This window comes from Sarcophilus harrisii, chromosome 4 (genome assembly GCF_902635505.1).
Source record: "Sarcophilus harrisii chromosome 4, mSarHar1.11, whole genome shotgun sequence".
Taxonomy (NCBI): Eukaryota; Metazoa; Chordata; class Mammalia; order Dasyuromorphia; family Dasyuridae; genus Sarcophilus; species Sarcophilus harrisii.
This window is the reverse complement of record NC_045429.1, coordinates 112277378-112299714: the sequence shown is the minus strand read 5'-3', so window position 1 is coordinate 112299714 and position 22337 is coordinate 112277378. Positions and strand designations below refer to the sequence as shown.

The following is a 22337-nucleotide window of genomic DNA, read 5'->3' as shown; positions in this document are numbered from 1 at the left end:
GAGTTCAAACCTTGCCTCAAACATGTAATAGCTGTGTGACTCTATGTAAAGCACTGGAACTTAACTTGGTCTCAGTTTCCTTATCTATAAAGTGGGGGTAATAACAGCATCTAGTTCATAGGGTTATTGTGAGACTCAACAAGTGGTAATCCAACCTCCCTTTTAAAGACCTCCAATGGGAAAAAGTTTCCCATAATATCAAGCCTAAAACTTTCCTATTTAGAACTTCTCATTGCTCTCGGATCTATCCTGTGATGAAGACAATAACACCTTATTCCTTTTCCACATTGTATCTCTGCAAATACTTGAATATAGCTATTCTGTCATCCCTGTTTTCACTTTTTCTTCTTAAACAATCCCATTGCCTTCCACTGATCTTATTTGACATGGCCTCAAAGCCCTGCCTCATTGAAGTTATTCTCCTATGGATCATTTCCCATTTGTCAATTTCCTTCCTAAAAACTAAATACAGCATACATTCCTGATGAGAGTTGATAAAGGCAGAGTATAATGATGCCATCTTTTCCTTTTTCATGGTCTCCATCATGGTCCCATTAAGTATAGGCTGGTAATCCACCTAAAGATTAGTTTATGCCTTCCAGTTTTGCATTATTTGATATTTTACAGTTATGCCCACTTCTGCATTCATAAAATTCGTAAGTAGTGGAATGAAGATTTGGACCCAGCTTTCCCCTGATTTCAGATTCTCATGTTCTTTCTATTATAGCATGTTGCTTCGTTTATAAAAATTGCTGACAATGTTAAATTGAACAAAGTCAAGGATATTGTATTTGGAAATGCCACTGGTGGTCTCCCTCCAGGTTTCTGTTAATTAGTTAATTGCTATTTTATGGCACCAGTTGTTTAATTCTGAATACTATATTGTCATACTGCATGCAGTTACTAATGGGTACTGGTGAAGAGAATTATCTTTTGCTTTCTTTTATATGTGACAAATTATTGAAGTTAATTGGATACTTAACAATTCCATTATTATAGGAAAAAGTAGCCTATTTTATACCTGCTTTTTGAAGTTCTATTCTTTGTTGAACTGTTTTGTTATGCCCTTGACTGACTCCCTTTCTTGTGCTCTCTGTAGAGACATTATGGAAGTTTTCTCTGGAGAATTACTCTATTTGCACATCCAGACAGAATGCCGTTGCCCTGTCAGCCACCCGAGAGTCCATCCTTTGGTGCAGCGGTACTGCCTCCCTAATGATGCAGATGACACAACCAATGATAGAGTTTTGAGACTGAATCCTGAAGCTCATCCTCTCTCTTACATCAATGATAATGATATTGGGACTACGTGGATTTCTCATGTATTTAGAAACATGACTGAGCTTGAAAATGGAGTGGCAATTACAATAGATTTGGAAAATGGACAGTACCAGGTAATTAAATGAACTTTTCTGCTTGTATCAATAGCATCTGAGAATAGAATTAGGCAAATGAGCATTTGATTCATTAAAAAAAAAATAAAACCTCCCAAAAATAAGACTTAAAAATTAAAAGATTCTGTAGGGATATAATGGCTTCATTTTTAGAAATATTTTATATTCAAAACCTATATTATAAAAAAGAGTACTTGATATTTATAGAAAGCTTTAAGCTTAAGTACACCCTGTCTCAGTTACACCCAAGGTCAGAATACTTGTATAGGTTATCATGTATTCAGAGTTAGGACTTGAGACCATACCACCAGCATACTACATCAAATCAGACCAAATGACATTAATTCAAAGATAAGAAAGCAGTAATATTATAATAGAATAACAAAGTAAATAACAATGAATTAAATCAAATGATTAGTAAAGACTCTATTTACACTACCCTTTCTCCTGTCCTCTGAGGAATGCTAGTTAACTCCTGATTTAGCATAGTAGGGATACATGAGATAAAATCCATACTTCCAGTAATTTACAATCCAGAGTTATTTTCTTTACTGTGCTGCAAGTGTCATTAATTTGACAATTAGAGGATTCAGTAGATAAAACACTGCACCCAGAGTCAGTAAAAAGACTGAATTTAAATCCTGTCCCAGAAGCTTGCTAGTTGTGTGATCCAGAGCAAGTCACTTAACTGTTTTCTTATCTGTAAAATATGGATTCTTAACACTACCCAGAGTTTAAGAATAAATTGAGATATTTATAAAAAGGCTTTGTAAACCTTGAGTGCTGTATAAATGCTAGCTATCACTGTTCTTATTGTTAAATTAAAGAATATTGGCTGCTTGGAGGCTGAAGAAAAACTGAAATCTCTTGCCACAGCTCTCCTAGTCATTATTATATTTCAGATAGAATACTAGAGTTTGATTGTCATGGATAGATTGGTGCTATTTGCTTTTGTAATATAGATTTCCTTTTATTCTATCTTCTATATCCACTCATCCTGCTCACAGCCCTGTCACCCCTGCCTCTGTCACCCATAATTCTACTGTTTATATTTCTATCATTGATGTCAGATGCACATGTGATACACTTGCATTTTTACACTTGCATAACTTTCTCATGCACCCAGAATATGTTTCAGGTAATGCTATTTCATTTCAGGTTTATGTACAACTTTTTGAGAATATATCTCAAAGAATAAGGATTATGGAAAATGGAGACCATTCTCTGTAATTATAAGATATTTCTACTATATGTAATTCTCATTTCTTCTTTTAACAACTCCATGTTATGAGGAGGGCATATTTGATTTTCATTTAACAGACAAAGAAACTGAGACTTAAAGAGAAGGACTTAGCTAAGATCATTCAGCAAGTCAGATCTGATTATTTATGAAATGTTGAAAAGAGTTTCATTTAGTTTGAAGTTTTAGTGGATTAATTCAGTTAAATATTTAATCCAAAAGACCATTTAACAAAAATAGCTGCAAATATACTTATATGGTATTTATACTTGGTTTGGTAGAAAGAACACTGGATTTGGGATTAAGATACTTGGAGTTCATTTCCCAGCTTTTCTTCTAACTTGTGGCTAATTGGATATATTTTTGGCCCTCTGTTTCCTTATTTAGAAAATGAAGAAATCTACGTTGTATTAAGGTCCTTTCTCTTTTTAATATTCTTTGATTGTGGTGTTTTTCTTCTTTAAAATATAAGATCGTTCTCTGTGGGAGCAGGTTTCTTGGGGAGGTTTTCTAGAGGCAGCCTTAGTTTCGGTTCAAAGTAATAATCACTCCAAATACAGCCAGCTGATAAAATCCACTTAGCTTTAACAGAGAACTATCTCTCTCCTTGGTTCCAAGAGCTCTTGCCGCTAATCTTTTGCCTCTGCCAGCTTCAGCTTCTCTTCTTCCAAATATCTCCAGCCAGCACCAAGGTGAAAGTTGGAATGAATCTGACTCTGATGAGAGCGGGTTTATGGGCTTCCTCCCAGAGTGCTCCTCTCCGACTCCTGACAATGTTCCGAACTGACTAACCTGGAGCTAAGAGTTTCTTAATATATGATCTCCCAAAGGTTGACTCCTCCTCTGAGGGAGGGATTAAGGGAGGTGTGAATTCACAAAATTACAAAGTTAACTTTGTGAATCTCCCATACTTGTGAACTCTAATGAGTACTTAAATGCATTAGTAAACTAGAGAATTTACTAAGTACTGTGCTAAATTAGGCAACTGACTTCACTTTGTAAGGATTTGCTCTAAGGTGTGAACCAATAAGCATTGTATCGATTCCATTGAGTTAACACTAGGATTCTAACATTTGATTGCAAATATGAATTTACTGTGTTAAGTTTCTCTTTGGATTCTCTTTGAAGACCTTAGCATTGTACCTGGTGCAAAGTAGGTGCTTAATAAATGTTTGTTGACTGACCAAGATAAGAACCACATGTAATCAATAGACTTGATAATTCTTAAATATTTGAAGACATTGACTATAATTGAGATATAATGGATGAAGATAATGTACTTGATTTATAATGATGTACCAGGCTTAGACATTTGCTATAATGTTTAATGTACTTTTCTTTTACAGGTTTTTTACATTGTACTTCAGTTCTTTAGTCCACAACCAACAGGAATCCGAATTCAAAGGAAAAAGATGGACCACTTAGACTGGGAAGATTGGCAATATTTTGCTAAAAACTGCAGTGATTTTGGAATGAAAAACAATGGTCATTTGAAAGATCCTGACTCTGTCAACTGCCTTCAGCTTCCTAGGTATGAAAAACAAAACAAAACAAAACATTGTTGATTCATTTTTGTTGTATGCTGATTTTTTTGGGGGGGAAGAGCAGGTAGGTTATATGGTAGATAGAGTACATGATTTTAAATGCAACTTCAGATACTAGCTATATGGCCTAAGGTCAATTACTTAATCTGTTCACCTCAGTTTCCTCATCTATAAAATGGGCATAATATCATCTACCTCCCAGGGTTTTGGGGGATAAAATGAGATAATAATTATAAAGCACTTAGCACAGTATCTGGTGAATAGTAAATGTTGTTGTTATTATTAATTGGTATTGCTTAACATAGCTTAGAACTACAAAGGATTTAGGTAAATGTGACTGAAGCAAATTTGGTCATGTGACACTGAGACATGAAGAAATTCATAAATCTTTGTATAGAAATCCTGGAAAAATTGAATATCTCTAGTTTGGAGAAGGATTTGGGTAATCAGCACAAATTATAGGAAATTAAGACCATTTAAAATAGAAAATCACTCTATGTGACATATTAAAGTCAATATAATTTCATACTCAATATTTCATAGGGGAAACTTGATAGCAAGAAGATGGTCTTATGGAACTTGCACATTATATGGAATATCAGAGTACCATGAAACATGACTTGAGAAATGGTTATGTATGTTATAGGAGCCATAGATTCTAGTAAGACCTAGTTCATCTCTCTTTTGTAAGAAAGACCCTAAGCAAGCATTGTCAACAAATTGAGCTCTCAAAGGAGATTTGTATATCTTTTATCATTAACATGATTTAGTACTTTACAGTCCAGTGTTTGAACATTCAGTCATATTTCCCCACTTTCGATAAGGTTTTTATCATACTTACAAGAAATATATTTCTAGGGTACCAGAAGGGTAATCCTATCACTGATGTAGGTCACAACTCCTCTACACTTTATTAGCTGGTTTTTATGGGTTTTTGTGGTCAATTTTCTGGGGATGAGTCTCATAGAATTTAGTTGGCTGGCTTTTAGATGGCAGGTACATAGCCCTTTATGGTAGCAATATTTGAAACTTCTTCAGCTTAATAGAATCTTCCAGAATTAGAGTACTTCACGTGTGCTCCACTGCTATAGCCTTTAAGAATCTATGGTTACTTTTGATACATGATAAAGCAATGGAATAAAATGTAAGTCATAACACCTGGATTTTCAGATTAATTATCAAAAACTGAGACAGAAAAGCCTGACTTAAACATGGAAAGTTCCTATGATCTGACCACAAAATAATCTCAGCCAAATCTCAGCCAAAATGTGATGCTTGATAAATGGGCACTATGGATTTGGCCGCTAAAACAAAAATAAAGATTCCTAATTATTAAGGTAATAAAGACAAATGTGGAAAAAAAACTACTTTTGTTTCCTTTCTTGAAGATGAAATCATGACCCTGAGAAACTTTCTAAAGTCTCCTGTTTGATTTGAATGTGAAATATTTAGAATATCTGTAGGTTTTAAGTGCTAAGAATTCAAGCTTCTCTTGATGTTATATAACCATTTCCTCTAGGTTGCATGATTTATTTTTTGCAAAGCAGGAAGGAGGTTTTCAATATTTTTGCTTTTTTTTTTTTAACCTACAGTTTCACTCCATACTCTCGTGGTAACATCACATTCAGTATCTTGACACCGGAACCAAATCATCGACCTGGATATAATAATTTCTACAAGAATCCTTCTCTCCAAGAGTTTGTAAAAGCCACACAAATAAGGATTCATCTGGTTGGTCAGTATCATACAACTGAGTCTTCTGTTAACTTCAGGCATAGATACTATGGAGTGAATGAAATTACCATCAGTGGCAGGTAATATTCACTGAAACTATCTGTATTAGTTTGTGGTTATGATTATGAACTACAATGAAATTTTGTGTTTAGACTAGGAAATAAGATTGGTAGTACTTAAATCACAGATTCTACCTGTTCAGTCTTATTAACCTTAGCCCTAGATATTCATTTTGCTAGAAGTTCTCTGGGAATCCTCTTATGATATAAATGTAGCATATATTGAACTCTAGAGTTGTTTCTCTCTTGGACTGCTTGCAGTTAGGCAAACATCAAATTTCTTATCTTAATAATATCTTGTCTTGTCATGTCTATTTGTCTTACTTTGACATAACTGCTTCCTTGACCACTTTCCCCTGTTTAAAATCTTTAAATTTTTCTTCTATTCCTTCTATTCCTTGTGTGTTTTTGCTTGTATACTTCTCCTCCTTATTCATTCTCCACTTAATTTCCCCACACATTGAATCCCTAATGACAACCAGACACTGGTTCTAAAAACCAAACTTTTTTGATGTTGAGACTATTTCCCACCACAAGGATGTTTCATGATTTGTTTTCAGCTGACTTGCTCTGATATAATCAACTGTCTATGGAGTCATTTTGGTCCAGTGTAAATGAATTTAACATCATAAATTTCATTTGGGAATGATTTATTTTACCTTTTACTTTCTAGTAACCAAGTCAAAGATGGCTGTTATTGTTGCAGTTTTTTTTTTTTTTTTTTAAAGAACCACTGGAATTTAAAATTCATTGTAAAAGTGAAAAAGTGTAAAAACTTAAGGAAAGTTAACAATCAGCTGGAAATCACTGGATACAGGGAGCTTCTTCCATTGCAGCTATAAACTTAAGCCACATGTATGATAAAGTAGATTGAACCTTTTTCTTGGAGCCAGAAGGCATGGATTCTATTTCTGAAGCTGAAGGTGTCACTAACTCACTTTGTGACTGAGGGAAATTAAATTTCTTCTTTGGCCTTCTTTCTCCTTTGTTAAATAAGAAACTTTAGACCACATATTTACTACAAGGTGTCAGTGCCAGCCTCCTTTTAGATCTGTTCAAGGGCTAGTCAGTCAGTAAACTCCCCATTTTATCTACCTGAGACACATTGAGACATAATTTCTCATTCTGTGCTCTCAGGATAGAGACAGATATTTTCCCTGGATTTTTGGACAATCCTAGCAGATTATATGGAGCAATTAGGTGACACAGTATACCAGGTTTGGAGATGGGAAGACTTACTTATTTTTCCAAGTTTAAATTTGGCTTCAGATTTGTGGGCAAATAATTTGGCCCTGTTTGCCTCAGTTTCCTCATCTATACAATGAGCTAGAGAAGGAAATGGCAATTCTCTCCAGTATTTTTGTCAATAAAACGAATGGAATCACAAAGAGTCAGACATAACTGAAAACAACTAATTGACCAAGAAAAATAGCAGATTATATGCATGTCCAAATACCAGTTAATTGTAAGAGAGAACAATAAGATCTAAAAGAGGCTGTAACAGAATTAAGAAGCAATAATTGTAGCAGGAGTCAAACTCAGAATATGAGACTTGGTTTCCTGAGGTCCATACTCCTTGGTATTTTACTCTAGAGGGTTTGCAGAGGGAACAATCTGATGATCCTTGAGAGATTTATAACTTTCTCAGTATAATTAAGGATAATAACACTTTAAATTACTATATCAAATAAAACAAAGCAGTTGCAAAAAAAAAATAAACAAGTTGTGAAAAAATTTTTATTATTCATTTTTCCTTTTCTTGAAAAGGAAAAACAATATCAGACAAAAACATAACTTTCGGAACCATCCGAAAACATAACTTTCAGATGGTTCCTTTATTATGTATGTTTATAGCATGTTGTTGAAAAAATAATTTTGCCATATAAATAATATGCAAATTTAACAATGGAATAATCTCCAAAGGTGCATGGGATAAATAGAGTAGACAAATGTTATTATTGAATTTGATATCTAATATGTATATATACACATACATCTAATTGTGGACACCTCTCATATATAATATAATTCAACTGAATGATTCTAACAGGTATTTTTACCTGGTTAAAATGTTTACTTTAAGTGTGGTGATGTGATTTGGTGATGGATTTGATAGAGATGTTCTCACCTGTTAGAGGTATTAGGTATTAAGTGTTTCACTAGTTACTTGAATGGGATGGAATGATTTATTACCTTGATTGACCATTCCCCTAAATTATCCCATAAGTTAATATGTAGCATCTATATCTAGATATATCATCTGTAACTGTATGCTCCAGAATGGAAAAGGAGGGGAATAAGGAAGAAGAAAAGAGGGGGAAAGGAATAGCATCTGCTTGACATTTATAGAGACTAGGTTTGGAGTCAGGATAGTTGAGTTAAAATTCAGTTTTTGATACTTAAAAACTCTAGTCAAGTAACTAAGCCTCTGTTTGCCTCAGGTGGCCTCCTAAGATTTATCTATTAAGTGGCTATTTATATTTTTATATTGATGGAGAGAGTTCTCATATTGAGAATTCCTTACACGGCTGGGAACAGATAATATGTATGTTTATATATGTAAACATAACAGTTTTATACTTTGACTAAATAATGTAATAAACTTGCCTTCACTTGACCCTATGTTTTTTATCTTCCCATACAAAATGAAGATAAAAATTGGGACACTCACCAAATATTGAGATAATTTGAGCAATATAATTTGGAGGATTCTTTTTGTATGATATTCAATCCACTTCATTATGTGGGAACATAGACAGAGCTTGAACTAGATTTAAAGTTGTGTTGATTTTTACTGGCAATCATATAATGTTTCTGTTCACAGATGTAATTGCCATGGTCATGCCAATGACTGTGACATGGCTAGCAAACCTTATCGCTGCCTTTGCTCTCAGGATAGCTACACTGAAGGACGGAATGTGAGTTTTCTCTTTTGTGACTAGAATGATCTTTATGCTTTAGTTAATTTCAAGTAGAAATTCAACATATTTTCCTGTATCTGAATATAAAGTGAAAATGATTGGCATGTGAACCCCAAATATAGATCTTTTTTTTATCAAAATATTTTAAAATTTTGAAACCATTTACATTTTTTATTCCCTTGATTTCTTGTACCTCTTGTAGAAGAAAAAGATAAGACTTATTGAGAGGAAAAGGAAATATCTATAAATTTGTTTGCTAGGTTAAATATTTTAATGTTTTAATAAATTCAAAGGAGGTGCCACTGGAACTAAAATCTGAATATATTTCTTTTTTTGTTGTCTGCCTTATTATCATCATCTATTTTTGCTTTTAAGAATGTTAAGAATGTGTGGCCAGATAAGCATGGCCTTATTATAAGCCCTAGACAAAATTAAATGAGATAGGAATGTTTCTTGTCTTTAAAATGTTTCTTCTTTAAGAAGCCAGAGATGCTAACTATGTAAAGAGAACTATGAACTAATTTTATTCAGAATCAAAGTTTTTTTTTTACTCAATATGCAAATTTTAAGTGGTTATTCTATCATGCAATTAATCCCTGTCATTCCACAATGGTAAGGTATGTAATCCTTTTTGAACATGTCATAGTTGTCTTCATCATCATCATCATCATCATCATCATCATCATCATCATCATCATTGTCATTCCAATGTTTATTAATGTTTTGAACTTAGCACTAAATCAAGAAACAAAATTGGTCCCTGCCCTCAAGGAGCTTTTAAAGAGATAGGACATCAGTGAAGTATATATAGATTACACTTCTCATTCTTCTTTTGCTTCAGTGGAGACAAAAGATCTAAAAAGAGACATTCTTAAAGTGAGAAAATCTGATTTCTTTTCACTGGTTTCATTAAAGGAGCATAATGCAGAAGTAAGAAGACTTCATTTGTTGTCCCAAAGATCCAACTTCAAATATAAGCTCTTCTACTTACTAATGTTATAATAATCTTTTTTTGCCCTTCTCAAATTTGTAAAAAAAGGATCTTGGGATTTAAGAGATTAAGAAGAGACCTATTAGGGATAATCAAAGACTAAAACAGTTCCCCATATTGACATAGTTTTGTGAAAAAATGATTCATCTTAGAATATTTCTAGGAAGATCTTTTGTTCAATGCTAAGGTGATATAATGATATGAACATTTGACATACTGGTTAGAATCCTAGATTTGGAATTTATCTTACCAAGTAATTTGGCTTTTATGTCTTTCTCTAAAGAATACTCTAGCAGAAGCATCAAGACAGATAGTTATCTATTCTATTTATACTTAAATATAGTAGCTATAGGGATGCAGTTTTCATTAAGACTACGTATACATATATATACACAATGATCAGAATCTTTTACGGCTCAACTTCTACTTCTGTTAGTACTTATAACACATGGAACTATATGAGAATTGTGTATAACATCAATTCCTAATCATTTTCTTAAAAAAAAAATCCCTATTCTGTTTGTTATATTTGCTCATTTCTCTTTTATTCACGTCAGATAACTACCAAGCTTTATTGTTTTTGTTGTTAAGTTATTTTCCAGTCATGTCTGATTTTTTTGTGTGACCCCACTGGAGGTTTCTTGCCAAAGATCTGGTAGCAGTTTGCTGTTTCCTTCTTCAGTTGGTTTTACATATGAGGTAATTAAGACAAACCAAGTTAAATGACTTGCCCAGGGTCATATAGCTTATAAATTTCTGAAGTCAGATTTGAATGCAGGAAGATGAGTTTTCTTAGTTCCAAACCTAGTGCTCTGTCCACTGTGCCATCTACTTGCCCCCACTCCCAAGACTATTGCTTGAAGAAAAATAAAATACAGAGCCTTATTTACATTTCAAACCTTAAAAGTCTTAATGCTGATGAAACTAAAGGTTATAAATGTACTATGCAAACCATATTTTTTTTAAATTAAAGTCCAGTGTCATATTAGCTTTTAAAATAACGCCACTATGATGATGATGACATATTTACCTTGTCTTTTCTGACTCCCAGATCACATTCTGTTGTAGTGGTATCTAGTCAGTTATTCCTGTTTCACTTCTGCTTGTATTATTGATCATTATTAATTTCTTCCTATGGAAGAATGTGCTCTTCTTGCTCATTTGTCTTTTTTTATTTTTTTAAATTCCATTTCCCCTAACATACTAACAATACCATATAGTTAGGATTTAGTAAATAACAACTATTTATGAACTTATTAGTAAATGCCTATTGCCTGCTTGATTTGTTTTGCCAACTTTTGGATGATGAACCTTTCTGACCTTAGGCTAGTCTTTGAATGACTACACAGTACTGGTTTGGTACACGACTCCTTTCATAATTATGAAAAATCTAAGCTTGGACTTTTCAGTCTTAAAAAATATATCTACCAATTAATATGAATGCATTTTTTCTGTCTTCCATCTACTCTGTTTATATCTTATATTATTTAGTTTTTAACATCTTCCTATTAGAATTTGAACTTTGAGGTCAGAGAGAATGTATCTGCCTTTATATTCTTGGCATTTAGTAGAGTAATCTTAGACTTGATAAAGCATCTAATAAATATTATTGACTGATTGGTGTGGGGCTAACAGGTCTGGGGTTGGATCTGGGAAGTACTATGTTCAGATCTCAACTCTGATACTTACTGATGCTCAGCAAATAATTTAACTTCCACATACCTTAGTTGGTTCTCTAGTATATATCTATGAAGTCATAGCTTGATTTTAACCTATATTGGTGGAGAGAGTTCCATGGTTTAAAAAAAATTCACAGATCATTCTTGGGTTCATTTGCTATTTTAAAAATAGATTAATGTGAACTAGAATCTCCATAATTATAATCACTTATCTATTTGTCTTTTGGTTGTTGGTATGGATCAATTACCTAATGCTGCATATTGGGGGCCTATCATGGCTAACACACTTGATTGAGATAGTAAGTTTAAATTATTTTTAAAATATTAAGCTTTAAGATAAACCATCCATTTCCTATTGGAACTAGTGGTTCTTTTTAAAGACCTGGAAATAATCCAAAAAGAATGTCTTCAATTTCACAGTATTCTGCTAACCATTAATAATATTACTCAATAAACAGGGCTTTTGTGAATTATATTACAGCCATTTGGCAAACAGTTGAAAACGTAAGCCTTGAGAATATGCCAATTCTTGGCAATTGTTCGTAAGAGAAAGTGTTTTCAGCGGAAGTGAAAATGAATGAAGAAGGGGGAAAAAGGGTAGAATTCAGCAGTATATATGTATCATTATCTATCTTCTGGGAATAGTTTTCTTAAAAGTGAAACTTGTTTACCTTCAGAAAGTTAATTAATAGGCAGAATAGTGAATTAAATCACTCTGAGTATAGTCAAAACAACTTAAATCAACCTTCACTGTTTCTACCCAGTTCTTTTCTACCCACTTCCCTTCCTCCAACCAAAAAAATCTAAACAATTTCCAAAGCTAGTCCCAGTTCTAAGATAAATAAAAACTCTCCTCCATTAATATTTCAATAAATTCTCACGGGAGTCTCAATGACTCTCCCAGTGTTTTTATAATGCTATATTAATGTAAGACATTGGAGAGTATATAATACACAGGGCAAAGAACATTGATCCATTCTTTTTCTTTTGGAATTTTAAATACTTTACATTTATCACATGTCTGCATATTACAGAAAATGTAAGACAAATATTGGTTTATTAATCTTAAGCCACATATAAGCTTATAACGTCTTAAAAGTTTTTGATAAATTTCTTTTAAATTGATTATAGTAAAGAAATAAGAATAATTGAAGGAATGGCTGAAATATTTGCTGTTATGCCCATTTAATATGAAGGCAATTAAAAGCAAAATCAGCATTTATAGAACTTGTTATATTTGAATTATTTCAGAGCATTAGATTTCTCTGTCTCTATTTCTCTAGATTTCTTTCTTTCTCTCCCATCTCTTGCCCTTCTCTTTCTTCCCATTGTTTTCCTTTCCTTTCTTTTCTCTTCCCACAATCCTTCTTTTCCTTTTCTTTCTCTTCTACCATCCCTTCACCCTTCCCCCTCTTTAAATCTCCCTCTTTATCCCTTTCTTTATTTCATCTCTTTTCATCTTTCCCCCCTTTCTGCTATTTTTCTTCCCTTCTCCCCCCTGATTTATCTTGATATCCATTTACATCTAGCTACAGCTAGATAGCACAGTGGATAGAGCATGAGGTCGAGCATAAAGAAGACCTGACTATAAATCTGGCCTCAGATACTTTGCTAGCTAGGTGATTCTGGGGGAAATTATTTGACCTCTGTTTGTCTTATTTTCCTCATCTGTAAAATGGGGATAATAATGACAACTATCTCCTGTAGCTGTTGCAGGGATAAAATGAAGTAATAGTTATAAAGCACTTAGCACAGTTCTTTGGGGCAGTGTAAGCTTGATGTTAACTGTTGTTATTATCTCTCCTCTCTCTGTATCTTGCTGTAAATCTCTATTTTTTTTTCTTTTTTTGACTCTGGAAAAAGTAAGCCTTTTAGGGAAGAAAAAAATCACATTGTATTTTATATGAAACACTTGTTTATAAACTGACATTACCCTTTGTAAAGTAGTTTCATTTCCATGTTTAAGACTAATCCTTACTAATTTCTCTCTCTGAAAGTTTGGACTTAGAGAAAGTAAGGTATGAGGGAGCTTGCAGTCTTGGACTGTCTTGTCTTCCTTCTATCTCTGTTGCCTTTAAGAGGCTTCTGGCCAAGTGTGATGCAATGATCAGTACATTAGCCAAGCAGTGCCACTTTGCTGGCTCCTTAACGATTCTTTCATCATTTTGTGACATCATTACCTGCAAGGGTGGCCAAGCCTTCACAGAGCAATTTATTAGTATCCATGAATAGTTTCTCTTTTATTCTCTGGCTCTGATTTGTGACCCTTTTATAACATTAATCACAGCTCTTATGAATTAACTACAATCAAACTCTCAGTATGCATTATTGTTAGTATTATAAGTAGCAGAGCTAGCTTAAAACATTTCATACAATAAACCTTCCTACTATTCAATAATCTGAACTGTGCCAACAAATTCTTAATATGTTCCCTCATAGATCCAAAATATGAGAAAATAATTAAACATCGTTAATTAAATTATGTTTCTCATAGTCTAAGTTTTTAATGCTCCTTACCTTAACCTTAAGTTTCATAAAATATTTACACTTTTAAAATGCTTTATTTTCAATTGTAATAATTGATATATTTAATGCCTATGAATTAATTGAAAACTTGTCTTTGTATCTTGCTTTGCTTCTACAAAACTAGCCCCAAGGTAGCTACTATCATGGCTAGATTATTGCCTGTACATTGTCTGAGTCAAGATTAAGAACTTCATCCTTTTTCTGCTACATGATGAAATCATTCATCTTTGATAAGCACTCAAATTAGTGCCTTTTGCAAAATAAGACTAAAGGCTATCAAAATCATCTAAATTCCAATAGAGTGATGTTAAACTCTGAAATAATGGTGAGCTATGAGTACATCTTTACCATGCTTTCCTACTCTTTGCACAATCCAATGTTAATGCATTTTAAAGGGATTAAAGGAAGAGATTTTATATCTGGAAGTTCACCAAGGTTTAGAGTACCCTTTGTCTAGACTGACAACTTTAATTTTATACAGGAACTGAGTCAGAGAATAATCATTAGATGGGAATTAGTAAACCTGGCTTATTTGATGCATAAGGAAACCTTTGCAAATTAATTTAAAAAAAAATTTAGACTCAGTTCAATTTAATTCCACAAACATTGATTAAGCATTTAATACTTAAAAGGTGTAATGTAAAGTAGGGGCATAAAAGAAAAAAATAAAAGTCCTTGTCCTCAAAGAACTTGCATTCTATTGGAAGATTAAAACATATTTGTATGTAAGGAAAAATAAGGTAATCTTCTTGGGTGGGGGACGGGAGATAAAGATGGAGAAACTCAACAGAAATATACACATACACAGAGAGATACTTGCAGTTAACTGACACAGAGAAAGAGATCCATATAGACCCAAAGACACACCCAGAGATGGAGATAGAGATAGAAATAGAGACAAAAGGACAGAGCCAAATAGACACAGAGACAGACACACAGAAAGATGGAAATGCTACAGACATGGACTGCCAGAGACCACAAGAGGCAGACACATACAGAGACATGCACAGAGACAAAGACATTGCCATGGAGAGACAGACAGACAAATACAGAGCAAAACAGAAAGAGAGATGAACACAAACATACACAGAGAGAATAAGAACATTTACCTTTGAAGTTAGGAATTAGGGAAGGCTTTGTGCCAGGCATCATATTAAGCATTGTATGTCAGAAATGACACTGAACTGAGCCAAAAAGATAAGTAGATAAGAATTTGGAGATCTAAACATGATAAAGTGAAGATATATATAAGATATATATAAAGTGAAGATATCTATAGATATCTTCACTTTATCATGTTTACATATATATATATATCTTCATCACTGAAACCTCCCACGATATCTTGGGGCTTACTGGCTAGATTTCTTTCTTATGGATCATGCCTTAAAACCCAAAATAGACTATATAGAACAGAGTACTATGTGAGAAGATTAGAAGAATATAAAGAAGCCAGTTTTGAAGAAATTTTGTATAGTAAATAGAGCATGTCCGGTGGGAATAGCCTTTCCTTCAATCTTTCTGTCACACTATTCTTGTTGCTGTTCTCTTTTTCTTTCCTACTTCTGGCTGGACCTCTTTCCCTCTTCCAGTTCCCCATCATCATCTTTTTAGGAGGGAGCCAAGAATCCCCTGTCCACTAGGACCCCATGGTTCACTCTGCTTTTCAATTGCAGTAACCAATCCCTTCAGGCTTTAGTATTAATTCTTGAATGAGTTAACTACAATATGGTTAGAAGACAGTCAGTTCTTGATGCTGAGTGAAATGAGCAGGACCAGGAGATCATTATATACTTCAATAACAATACTATATGATGACCAGTTCTGATGGACCTGGCCATCCTCAGCAACGAGATCAACCAAATCATTTCCAATGGAGCAGTAATGAAGTGAACCAGCTACACCCAGAGAAAGAACTCTGGGAGATGACTAAAAACATTACATTGAATTCCCAATCCCTATATTTATGCCCACCTGCATTTTTGATTTCCTTCACAAGCTAATTGTACAATATTTCAGAGTCTGATTCTTTTTGTACAGCAAAATAACGTTTTGGTCATGTATACTTATTGTGTATCTAATTTATATTTTAATGTACTTAACATCTACTGGTCATCCTGCCATCTGGGGGAGGGGGTGGGGGGTAAGAGGTGAAAAATTGGAACAAGAGGTTTGGCAATTGTTAATGCTGTAAAGTTACCCATGCATATATCCTGTAAATAAAAGGCTATTAAGTTAAAAAAAAAAAAAAAAAAAAAAGAAGACGACAGTCAGTTCTTAGCATTTGCCTTTTTTCTGCATCCTAAGATCCTTTGGGCCTTTACATTTGCCCTGTCCCTACCATCTGACCTATCGTTGAACTCAAAGAACTTCTGTCAGGTAGAATTTATTAAGCACTTACTCATTGGAGGGTGGATTGAGATGGAGAGAAGTTCAAGAAGGGAAAGCAACCAGCAGGCCATTAGTAATTGTGCAATCATGAGGTGAGGAGGATCTGATGCAGAGTTAGGGACAGTGTCAGAAGAGAGGAGTCTATAAGAGATAATAGAAAATTGGAAATAACAAGATTTAACCTCTGATTGGGAGTGAAGGTGGGGAATGAGAGAAAATGAGGATTTAATAATAACACCTAGGGTGACTGGGAGAAGGTATCCCTTGATATTTGATGGACTGCTAAATCCTTAGAATGCCTGAATCTTTCCTTTTGTAGCTGAATCTTCTATCTTGTTTTATTTGCCCTGATTGCATGCAATATGAACTTCTTGAGAGTCAGTCTCAGAAAGAGAAAGAGAGAGAGAGAGAGAGAAAGAGAAAGACAGAGAGAGAGAGAGAGAGAGAGAGAGAGAGAGAGAGAGAGAGAGAGAGAAGGACTGTCTTGCTTTTTAATTTTTTATCTACAGTGTTTGGCACATAAATGCTTAATAAATGGTTTATCATACATTTATTCATTCATTGATCCCAGAAGTAATACCTTTGTCTCCTTGAGGACAGGGATCTTTAATGAATCTGGCCTGCTTTCATATAAAAATGACTTCATTATTTAAATTATCAGGGGCTCCTATGAACCTCCATATTTTACAATGTGAAAACTTGGGGAAAATGTAAAAATTGAGCAGTTTCTTTTCTGGGTGTTTTTAGATGATTATAGAGGCTGTTTTGATTTAAGGCAAGTCGACCCTAAATCCCATGAGTATAGTAACTGCAAATTTTAAAAATAAAATACACAATATAGACATACAAGAATATATCTGGAAATGCAAGCATGATGTTTAGGGAGGTGAATAGAAGTAAATTAAACATATTATGTGTTATTTAAGACAGGACTACAAGAGAAACACAAAATTTAATAAGATATAGTTCCTCCCTTAAAAAAAAGGGCAAGAAACTAGAATATGAGTGAATAAGAGAAATACAAATAAAGTATTATAAGAATTCGGAGGAGATTGTTTACAATAGTTGAAAAATCTGGATTTGAAGGACAGCTAAATTAGAGGGTAGTTATTTACTTTAAAAATGGATTATGGATAGGCCTTTTTTTTTCTTTTAAAACAAGCAACTTTAATGAATCTAAAATGTTAACAAATTATAAAAAAATGAATTCTACAAAGGACCTTTTAGGAACATACATTTCAGGGCATATTGGTATGTGTGATGGCTTAACAAAATGGTTGAATGACTGAAGCATGGAAGAAGCATGAAGAAATACATACATTTTCATAGAATAATGTAGTTACCATTGGTTAATTTTGTATGTTTAACTAATCTTTACTGAATCCCAGCTACATGCATAATTACATGCACTGAATTAAGAGTATGGTTACTTGGAAGTAGAGAATGATTCTCATAAGTTGCAAATTATTATTCAATGACAAACCCCAATTACTTTAATGAAAAGTAGAATCTAGTGAAAATAAATGACGCTGGCTGGTAGTAGAAATCTAAAAGGGATCCTTAATATTTTGCTAAAAAGTCTTTCCTGTTAGGATACTTTATTCTCTTTGGCTATAGAACTATAATTTATTATTCTAGCAATTGGACAAGAAATATAGACTAAACAAATCAACATTTCAGGACAAATTTAGTTAAGGATTATATTGAGAGACCTTAGTCCTTAAGACAAAATGAAGGTCTCTGGGATAATAGCAATAACAACTAGCATTGAATAACATTTCATAATTTGAATAGCACTTTACAAATACACTGTCTTTGACAACCCTTGGAGATAGATGCTACTATTACCCAATTTTACAGATGACAAAACTGAGTTAGACAGAAGGGATTTGCCTAGTATCACACAGTGTTTCAGTATACATTTGAACTCAATTCTTCTTGACTTTAATTCCATGTTCTATTCCTTGAGACACCTACTGGGACAGACTAGAACTTAGAGAATTCACTGAGATAGCATTACTTGGGGAGAAAAGAGGGAGAAATTGGACCTCACTCTTGGAGTTTTCTATTTTAGTTAATTCTTTCTTGCTAATAGGGTTAAGCTGTGTTTTCACCCATTCAAGGATTGCATGTTGCATGCTCTACATTCTAGCTTCCTGAAACAAAATCTTGGTCATTCTGCCCTGAAAGGGATTCAAAATAAAGAAAAATTAAGAAGCAGACTTTTCATTTTTTAAAATTTTTTTGCTTATCATCTTGATATGGTATTTGTAGGCCTTCTAAAATCAATTTCTCTTTTCCTGTACTAAATGGGTTAAGTTACTTGATTGAATACTTGAGGCTATTTTTCCATTTTTGTCTCTGTTTTTCCACCTCAGTGACATATATATATATATATATATATATATATATATGTACTATATAAACACTTGTGTAATGGAGATAGGAACTAAGAAAGAGAGGTGAGGAGATAATTTCAGATATAAGAGAAAGTCTAGAAGTAGTTAATAGTTAATAGTTGGTAGATGGCCCAGGGGTTCTGCAGTTAGGAGGACTTATATTTAAATTTGACCTCACACACTTTCACTCTTGCTAAATAACTTTATCCCAGTTTCTTCAATTCTCAAATGGAAATAATAGTATTACCTACCTTCCAGGGTTGATTCTCAGATCAAATGAGATAATAATTTTAAAACAGCTGAGCACAATCCTGGGCACACAGTTGGTATTATGTTAATGCTTATTCCATTTATGTAAAAGTAGGTGTTGGTATATTGTGTGTGAAGAATAGTAAATCCATTTTGGCTGTAATATAAATTGTATTTTTTGTTATTTCCTCATTTCAGTCATGAAGAGTGGTCCTTTTTGTTGTTGATATTTTTTGGGAAAGATACTGGAGTGGTTTGCCATTTCTTCATCCAGCTTATTTTGTAGATAAGAAAACTGAGACAAACAGGGTGAAGTGACTCAGAGTCACATAGTGTCTGAGTTTAGATTTGAACTCAGGAAGATGATTCTTCCTGATTCCAGGGCTGGTACTCTATCTGCTGTGACACCTATTTGGCAACAGCATAAATAAAGGGGAAAAAATATGAAATCCATCTTTAAAGATAGGTTTGGATTATATTGTAAAAAGGTTTTTAATATCAAATAGAATATTTTTGTATTTTATCCTCAGGCTTATTGAGAACCACTAAAACGTTTTGAGTGGAGGAAGTAACAGGCTGGCTGACTTTTGCTTCAGGATTATCATTGTGGCAACTGTGTGGAGAACAGACTGAAGAAAAGAGAGGGTGGATATAGTGAGATAATGAGGAGGCTATTGTAGTAGTTTAGATGGGAGGTGATTAGGGCCTAAATGAGAGGTTTGCTATGTGACTAGTGAATGTGATTTTTTTTTTGGAAATGCAATGGTCCTCACACAAGATCAGCTATAGGTCAAATGCTGCCTTGGTTGAAGTCTTCATTTCATTTATCTTGGCATTTTCTGGGTACTTTCTTCCTTTACTTCCACTTCATGGTGCCCTGTTATCATTGGCCTTTGGTTTATGTCCTAACACTTAGAGTTCTTGTTTCTAAATAAGAGATAAATGAACCACTAAGTGAACACTTATGTTTCCTTATTAAAGCAAATGATGTGATAGATTGGAGATTCAATATTCTGGAAACAAAAGATTTAGAGCACATTTCAGAGTTTTGTTTCATCCCCGATTCCCACATTTCCATAAACTTTCAATTTGTTGAATGCCAAATATTCTCTATGTCTGCTGGCATTGCCTTTTTACCTGGCTGGAGAACAACTAATCTTGCTTTCTTCTTGTCTGAGTGGAGAAACAAGGATAGAGTGGGGGTTGAACAGATAATTGTATGCATATTGTAAGGCTAGACTAAGTACAGTCTTGTGTGGAACAATTAGATGGATTTGCTTGACGTCAGATAGGAAAACCAGTAATAATTGGTTTTGATATAAAGGAGATTTGATTTTTTGGTAAAGAAAAAATTCTAACAATTTCAACTATCGAAAACTTGAATGAGTCTGTTGTGAAGATATTTTCTCTTACTTGCTATCTGAGTGACCTTTGGTAAGTAAGCCACTTTCTTCAGGCCTCATTATTCTTATCTATAAAATGAAAGAGTGGAATGAGATGACCTCTACTAGTTCTAAATCCTAGAGAGAACTTCTTCATTACTCGAGGGGTGGGATGACATGATCTCTAAGCTTCCTTCCATTTTTAATAACCTGTAGTTTTTTTTTTTTTGTAATCAACCTCCAATCATAGTCCAAATGCAATTAATGCTAGATTTCTACTTTTTCCCTACCCCATTGACCTTTTTGTCTTGTCATCTTGTCATCATCATCTTGACATGCCCTTCTTTTTCAAATCATGATCAAATAAGTAGAAAATTGATATTAAATTTTTGCCCACTGTTGGGTAAATGCTTATACGCCCTATCTTCCTGGAAAGTAACCTTTTGTAGATGTTGACTGACGTTAACAATTTGTAGTGGATAACATTAGTGGTGGCTCTGGTGGCATGTTAAGACTGGAAGTTATTTATTGAAATAATTTGGGCAAAACTCTCCTATTATTGACAAGATGTTTCATTGTTTTTTCACTTGTCAGAAATACTGAGTTTAAGGAATGATTATACAGCTCTCTATTTCATTTTGGCAAGAGAGATGTAGCCTTGGCTGTTGGGAACCTGAAGCAGACCAAGAGTATCAGTCATATATTAAAAACTGATGTGTCAGGGAAGCTAGGTCTGCTCAGTGTAGAGAATCATCATAATGGCATTGCTTCTGATCTGCTGTAGAGTATTAGAAACAATTTAAGCTAGGCTTTAAATTTCAGCGCACAAACAGCATGCAAGTACACTCAGTCTGTGGACTCTTTAATTACATGAGAATTACCAACTAGTGGAAGGATAATTACTGAGTAAGGAGTATGTCATTGAAGGATAAATACATGATTATTTCTGTCTTCTGAATGGCAATGCATGGTAATTGCTTTTGGATCTGCTAATTGTAATTACATAGTAATCCATAGGTGCAAATGGTCCTGCATTTACCATTAAACCTTTGATGTTACTATTCAATTAAATACTAGTTACATTAAGGTGGAACCCTGTAACTTGTCATAGGCTAAAAAAGTATACTGGGCATTGAGTCTGGTCCTTTTGTGTAGGGGGGATTTTTTCAAAATCTACACTTCCCTTTCATGCTTTTAAATTCATTGATCATTGACTATCACTAGCTATATAGTTCATTAAATTTCTTTATGACTGAGAGAAAGATTGAGATGGGCCCACTTGGACACAGTTTGGCTGGATCAAAAGATATATCAATACTCAGAAGTTTTATCTTTATTAACATGATTGCCATAGCCAGACAAAAGAAATTAAACTGGAACTGAGTCACTTGAATTACAATTGAGTCTTGAGGTACAAAGGTAAAAAGAAGCAGTGAATAGAGCATGAGAACAAATTATTGTTATTAAAGAGATTTAGGCTCTAAAAATTTCTAACATAGTAGGCCTGATCAGACTGATGAGAAAGGAGCAATTTGCAGACTTTAGGAGGTTCTCTAATTCTATTAGGCTATTTAAGTACAGCCTAATAAATTACCTCTTTCAATTCAGTAAGTGGTGCCCTACTGACCTCCAAAAACTGAACAGTTTATTTCTTTCTCGCTAAGGTTGATTCTCTTTCTTCTTGGCACAAAGGAGGGAAGCTGTTTGCTTGGTCCTAGCCTTTTTATTCAGTATTGGGATTGAATAGGAAGGGGCATCAATTTCCCCTTTTCCATGAATCCTCTATTCATATACCTGTGGCTTCTTCTATTATTAGACCTTTTCTGCC

The 22337-nt window shown here is 33.8% G+C and overlaps 1 protein-coding gene across 1 annotated transcript in view; it reads left to right on the top strand.

The window, feature by feature from the left end:
* The window catches only part of LOC100915424 (usherin-like), a 254245-nt gene that overhangs the window by 91906 nt on the left and 140002 nt on the right, over nt 1-22337 (top strand). Inside the window, exons 5-8 of the mRNA XM_031968582.1 lie at nt 1100-1394; nt 3981-4165; nt 5771-5992; nt 8796-8889. Of these exons, the coding sequence (XP_031824442.1) occupies nt 1100-1394; nt 3981-4165; nt 5771-5992; nt 8796-8889 (796 nt within the window). The remainder of the gene's footprint in view (nt 1-1099; nt 1395-3980; nt 4166-5770; nt 5993-8795; nt 8890-22337) is intronic.